The 6951-nt window shown below is 50.8% G+C and overlaps 1 protein-coding gene across 1 annotated transcript in view; it reads right to left on the bottom strand.

Annotated features, from left to right (window-relative positions):
* Nucleotides 1-933: 933 nt before the first annotated feature.
* The window catches only part of GRAMD1B (GRAM domain containing 1B), a 169275-nt gene continuing 163257 nt past the window's right edge, over nucleotides 934-6951 (bottom strand). The window contains exon 20 of the mRNA XM_035009171.1: nucleotides 934-6156. Within this exon, the coding sequence (XP_034865062.1) occupies nucleotides 6067-6156 (90 nt within the window). The 3' untranslated portion in view covers nucleotides 934-6066. The remainder of the gene's footprint in view (nucleotides 6157-6951) is intronic.

Here is a 6951-nt window from a genome sequence, read left to right as displayed (position 1 = left end):
ATCTTTTAAAAAAATGCATTTAATAGTCTAGAATTAAACAATACAAATGTGTGATGTAGCCTTCCTTCTTCTCCTCCTTCCCTCCCCAAATCAAAGGAACACAAGAGTCGCCAGTCCTCCCTCCCGCCTGACACCACGTAAGTTTCCCATCACGTGGTGAGGGGATAACTCCAAGAAAGACCTAATGAGGGAAGGGGGCCAGATTCCCCGACCAGTCCAGGCTAACAAGGAAATAAGGCAAAGCTGTCTCTCAATGTCCATCTTCCTGAAGTGCCAAGGCACAAAAGGGAAAAGTTAAGTAGGACACTGTCATTGGGATTCATAGCATATGATAATATGCTTCTTTAATAATAGTACTGCTTGGAGTTCCTAGGTGGTGCAGCCGGTTGAGCACCCGACTCTTGGTTTTGGCTCTGGTCGTGATCTCAAGGTTGTGAGATTGAGCCCCACACTGGGCTCCATGCTCAGCGTGCAGTCTGCTTGAGATTCTCTCCCTCTCCCTCTGCCCCTCCTGCTCTCTCTCTGATAAATCTTTTAAAAAGTACTGGTTAATAATGAAATAAAAATTATCTTAGTAGAGTAGCAGCCACTATATGAAGAAACACACACACACATTTCGTATATCTCTAAAAAACTGAGGCTTGGAATAATGGATGGGGACCAAGGTCACAAAGCTGATAAATAGTGATGCTGCAATCCGTACTCTGGTCTGATTCTAAAACTTCTTATCCATCTGACTCTATCAGGCGGCCTGCCTTCCTAGGAAAGGGCATCCTAGATGTCGGGCAGATGGCTGGGCATATGTGTATGGGTATGCCCGCCCCCCCCCCCCCCCTTTGGGCCTTGCCCTCATCACATCTGGGAGGACCAAAAACATTTGGGACGATGAGCACTAATGAACTGAGCAATAAGCACACACACCATTTATTATTTGTAGTTCAATACTTTTTTCGTTTAATTCATACTGTACTTCCATGGCTCTAGCTACTTTACATTAAGATTTGGCTGGGAAGCTGTGTACGGTTCTAGGTAATAGCAGTTAAGTTTTCAGACCTTGCGCACAGCGCCAGGCAAAGTACAGTTCTAGATCCAAATACAGATGGCCAGACAACTCGATTGCAATCAACCCGTGTTCTTTCCCATATATGGCCCAGTGCAGGTGTTGGGGACTGCTCCCTCTGCCCGACCCCACTCCACCCCTTGTCAGGATCATCCAGGGGCCACTGGGGCCTCTGACCCATCTCTCCCCATCTTGGAGTCTAGGTTGAGTGTGGGGGCGGGGGGGGAAGCACCATGGGTTTGGGAAGATGATCTGGTCCATGCAGAGAGTGGTCTGGCCCTAGAGTGCAGGACAGGGAAATGTGGGGAGCCACACTACCGTTGGCAAAAACGGCTGCTTTTGCTACGCAATCTCAGCACGTGGCATCCGAGCCCAGGGCCAGCTCCCCAGACAGAGCCAGCTGTCTCTCGCAGGGCAGAGGCCACCATTTTGCTTCTGCAGCATCTCACTGTGTTGAGAGAAGCAAGGAGGCCAAGGGGGCAGAGATGACGGTATTCTTTATGCTTTCACATGTCGGGCAGATCGTCTGGCATCGGCTCCTCTTGGCAGGCAAGGTGCTTCTCGCCAGCAGCCAAGGCTCCAATCCAGGCTCCCAGGCCTGCTGAGGACCTCAAGTCACAACAGAAAACAATGCCCAAGACCCCTGAGCTGTCGCACAGAACACCAAGACAGGGAGCTGGCTGGGCCCGTCACAGCCATGGCTGGAGCACGAGTGAGGTAACGAGGCTGGGCAGAGAGATGGGAAGGGGCGCTCTCTACACCTTGTGCAAATTCCTGCTCCACATCAGGGAAGCAGGGGCGTTAAAGAGACGGCCTTCCAGAAAAATGCTCCACTCGGACCCAAAACGCATCTTCTGGAAGAAAACATAGAGGTGGAGGGAGTGGGGCCAGCCTGCTGGAGGTTGGGGGATGAGGGTCAAGGATGTCAAGTGGTGGATGGGATGATTGTCCCACAGCCTAGAGACAAGGGGTGAGGGAGGAGAGAGTCAGGAAGACAGGTTCTCGAGTTTCCTACTGGAGTGGGCAGGTGGGGTTCAGGGGTGTGGGGAGGGAGGTCACAGCCCTGACACCTGGGGGCCCTAGGGAGGAAGGGCTGGCTTTGGCTGCCCTGCAGAGCTAAAGCAGTAGCATAGTATGGCACAGAAAGCATCCTCTGAGACCACAAAAAGTCCAGAAAGATTCTCCGCCTGGTCCTTTCTCCAAGATTTCACCCTAGAGATGCTGCCCACAAATGATTTTAGACATGGTCCAAGCTTGGATCAGGGACAGGGACACGGAAAGAAGCCACTTCTAGCAAAGCATTCTTCTTGAGGTTTCTTGATCCCTCTCCCCCTTCCCATAATCCCAGGTTCTTAGGGTCAGTGCTCTAAGGCAACCCAAGGATTTTAGCCAAAGCTTCACAATCCAAACCCCAACAAGGTTTGAACTGAGTCAAAAGAGAAGCGCTAGGGCCTGCAATGACTTCTCTCCAGTGTCTCTTCTAGCAAGGAGGAGGGAGGATGGACAGATGAAAGGCTTCATAGCCTAGAGACAAAAGATGAGCTTAATCCAAGACGGTGCCCTTCTTGCCATTATCCTCCTCCTGGCTTAGAGAAAGTCCCTTCCCAAACTAAGACTAGGCCAACAAAGGAAGAAACCCCCTCCTAGGTTAATACTGGGAAATACAACATGCCTGATCTCCCTCTCCCTACTTACTAGGCCTCCCTATCCTGCTGGCTCATAAAGAAGAAAGTGTAACTATCCTGGATTTCCCAGGAACCCTGATGCTGCCCCACTACTCATCGCAACACCAGAGAAGCTCTAGCCCAGAAGGCTTCTTCTCTTCTGGCAGAGTACCTTCCAAGTTTGAGAAAGCCCTACCTTGCCAGTCTCTGACCCAAGACAATGCCCGTGCTGAAACCTATCTTACAGATGGTCCAGCTCATCCCCCTTCCTGGGAGCTTGCCTTACAAATGAGGATACTGCAGTTCAGGGAGGGGAAGTGACTTGTCCAAAAGCAGAGCCAGGACTCAGGCCCAGGTCTCCTAACTCAGCCCAGTGCTCTAACTGAGAGCTTCAAAAGTTGCTGATCTTGCTGCCCTCGTCCCAGGGAGGTGAATGGGGAAGAGAGGAGTTGCAGACATGAGTGGGTCCTCCAAGGCCAATTTTGTTAATTCCTTTCAGGAAGGTGGAGTGGAAGTATAGACCCTCTAGCTCTTCTCCACCTGGTTAGAACTCTGCAGGGCAGCCAAAGCCAGCCCTTCCTCCCTAGGGCCCCCAGGTGCCAGAGTGTGCAAGCTCTCAAATGTGACCCCAGGAATCCTTGCAGAAAGATTCCCACGTGACCAGAGTCCTTACACGAACAAAAACAGGCTGAAAGAAAGAAAGGGTATGGTTCTGATGCTCCCAGGAACAGCTACAAGCGAAGCTGCTGGGCTTCAGTTTCAATGTTATTTATCAGTTTCACTCCCAGACTTATCTGCAAGGGTGAGTTAGCCTTTGACAGGCTATTGAATGCGGGGTGGGCGGGGGAAGCTTTTGTTTGGGAGTGAATAGAGGTGTTGGGCCTTCTGCTTTGAAAGCTTAAAATATTACTCGAACAGAAAGTGCCACAAGAGATCCATGATTCTTAGGAATGAGGCAGGCTGAGGTGTGTATGCACTGTCTCTGGAGTTCAAACCCCCAGGGTTCCTCGGACATACTAAGCACCTCCCTCCCTGTCACCTACTCCTCCCTGGAATGGCTGAAGAGGTTTTAAAGCAAAAGCAGAACAGCTCTGTGCAGCCAAGCCCACTCATATCACTTTACTCCCCGCAGAGAACCCGTTGGAAGTCTCCCCAAAGGTCCCACCGTGGGACCATCAACAACTGGATGATTTAAATAAATATTTAATTATGTATGGAATAAATGAGAGAACTTATCACTTTTGCTTTCAAAAGTTTCTGAGAATAATTTTGGCTTCTGGCTCCTACAGCAGGAAAATTTCTAGCAGTCTGTACTGTTCCTCTTTCTTTGGCCCGAGGCCCATGAGTCCTGACCATCACCAGAGTGTCTCCTAGTCAAAGTCCTGGACAAGAATGAGTAGTGACCCACTAACCTGTGGGCATATGCACCCTGCACCGGGATCACAGTCAACTCCAGCCCTCGCATCTCCTTTCCTAGGGAAGGGATACCCATTCTAGCTGATTCCATGGAGGCTTCTCAGCCTACTCCCCTACGGCATGTATCCTTTGTCTTCTCATCCTGCCCTTAGGTTAATAATGAGGTTGTATTCTCAGACTGAGAAGTCAAAAACGTGTCTTTAATTGCCAAAGGGGGATGCTCAGGCCATTCCAACAGAAGAACATGACTTGCTTTTCTTTGAGGCTAGGTCAGCGATGAAACCTTCCTTTCCTTCAGCCCCTTACAAGAGGTCCCCTAGGAGAACAAGCAATCTGGAAGAGTTTTCCTGGCCAAACTAGTATGTATGATCCTTTCCCTACTGAGGATCTGTGAGGCTGGCAGGATTCCTCTGATCATTAGATGGAGGAATAGCAGTTAAGTGAATGAAAAATGGTAATCGGGCCCAGAAGGGCCCTGTGAGGTCAGATAAAATGCACGGGTCCTAGTGAGCCAACTCCAAAATGGTCCTGGATGACTCACTTTCCTAACCAAAGGTCTTCCTTCTCCTCCCTAGTGGTCTCCTACCTCTCTGGGGCCAGAGGCTGGAGGAGGCTTTGCCCCCTTTGCCAGAACTCCCACTCCCAAGTCTGAGGAACAGGATTTGGAATGGCCTCCACGTGAGGCAGAGACTCACTCTGGCCTTTTCCTGCACAAATGCAATGCACCTTGCCAAATGCATTCCTTCCAAAAGCCTAGGTCTTCTACCATGTGCCGAGTGTCTTCATTGTCTCCCTCACCAAAGTCAGTTCTTCCCTTAGAGTAAACGATGCTGGCAGCCAAGTGAGTGCTTGGATATCGGTACTCACTACTCCCACCACGTTCTGTGTGAACCTATGATCTGATCCATACAATGCTAGGGCACTCACTCCCCCCAACCCCAGATGTCCCTAGGACATCCTGATTAGTCCCAGAAATCAAACTGACAGCTCAAAGTGAAGGAATTAGAGCCACAGGCCCGACTGGCTCACAACCACTTAAAAAGGGGTTTAACAAGATCCAAAATGCTCCATCCTGGCTAATAAACAATGTGCTCTTAGGGCACAGACAAAAAATAGGGCTTTAGGCACTAAAAAGTGACACTTCACCCAGATCCAGCCTGGGAGAAGACCAGAGAGAAGGACGGGGGGTGGTGGGAAAGTAAGAAATTCCCAGCCCTTATTGGGTCCACACCCTACAGGAGTTAGGGGAAGGTGCAGGGGTGATGGAGGAGAACCCCACTCCACATGCACGTCCTCGGGAGCCTGCGGCTCAAGGCCCAATCCCACAGGGGCAGCCTTCCCAGCCTTCCAGCCCTCCGCCTGACTGGGGGCTCGTGGTCCATAGAAAGCAGGGGGTTGGGGGGTTGGGTGGGGCTCAGGTGGCAGAGTTTAGATTGGGCTCTTGCCCTTGATGCTTCCTGTTCACAAGAGAATACCTGGGGAAGCGTGGGGTAGGGAAGAAAAGATTCTCTTTTATTTTGGAAACAAATCAAGAGGGGATTCGGGAATGAAGCACCTTAAGCCCCTCGAGACTTCGAGACCCCAGGGTCTTCACAGGCGTCACTTTGGCTCAACATTTCCCTTCTCAGAGCCAGGAACGGCCAGCGAGGGGAAGGGTGGGGACAAGGGGGGGGTAGGGGGGAGGAGGAGGATCAGGGGAGGTTGGTGCTGAGAGGTGGTCCCTGCCCTCCTCGGCCCCTCCGCCGGCCAGCATAGGAGGTGGGCCCGCTCCTTCTCCCTGGTACATAGGCATTATCTCTTTTTAAAATCTGTATATAATATATATATATTTATATTCTGTATATATATATATTTATATATATCTATGTATATGGTCTATGTACACGTATTGCACGGGCCTCTCGTAACCACCCCGTTCCTGCCTTGTCAGTGATAACGACTCCTCTTCTCTTCACTTTCTGAAGTGTAGTCGTGGGACCTGATGCCATTCTGAAGGTTGATGAGAGAGTCCTTCATCTGTAAGACAGGGAAGCCCGCCCAGTCCCGGGTTTGTGCCCTCAGTGCGATGCTCCGCCTTGCCCACCCAGGGCAGCTCCCCCAGCACGCCAGCGAGTTCAAGGAAGCCGGGCTCCTAAGACAAGGGTTCTCCTAGGACGCGGTCTCCGGCAGAAACGGAAGAGCCAAGTTAGTACTGGGAACCCCTGGGGGGAGGTTCACTGTGTCTTCATGATTAAGGATTAAGAATTCTCTCTCTTGGGGCTCCTGGGTGGCTCAGTCGGTTAGGCATCTGCCTTCGGCTCAGGTCATGATCCCAGGGTCCTGGGATCGAGCCCCGCATCAGGCTCCCTGCTCAGCGGGGAGTCTGCTTCTCCCTCTCCTGCTCCCCCTGCTTGTGCATTCTCTCTCTCTAATAAACAAATAAAAAATCTTTAAAAAAAATAAAGGGAATGAAACAAAACACCTATCCACACCTATCCTAATGCTTACAGAGTTGAGTCCACCACGCTATAATTCTGACCGCCCCGCGCTCCAATGTAAGGGACCCCATCATGACACCGAATTCTGGAGTTGGAAGAGAACCGGGTCATCCAGTCCAACTGCCTCCTACTTAATTCATAAGTTTCTTATCTGACATCATCTGGTCACCCCTTGGGCACTTTTGGTGATACAATCTCAGGCCTTCAAAGTAGCCCATTCCACTACTGGATAGCTTGATTGTCAGTGGTCTGTTTTTATTTGATGACTCATCAAAGCTCCCCCGTTCCCTGTAACTTCTAGCCCCTGGGGTCTCACGAGCAATCTATCTATCCT

The sequence above is a fragment of the Mirounga leonina genome, unplaced genomic scaffold, assembly GCF_011800145.1.
Source record: "Mirounga leonina isolate KUSES-001 unplaced genomic scaffold, KU_Mleo_1.0 Mir_153, whole genome shotgun sequence".
NCBI lineage: Eukaryota > Metazoa > Chordata > Mammalia > Carnivora > Phocidae > Mirounga > Mirounga leonina.
This window is presented reverse-complemented; position numbering and strand designations above follow the sequence as displayed.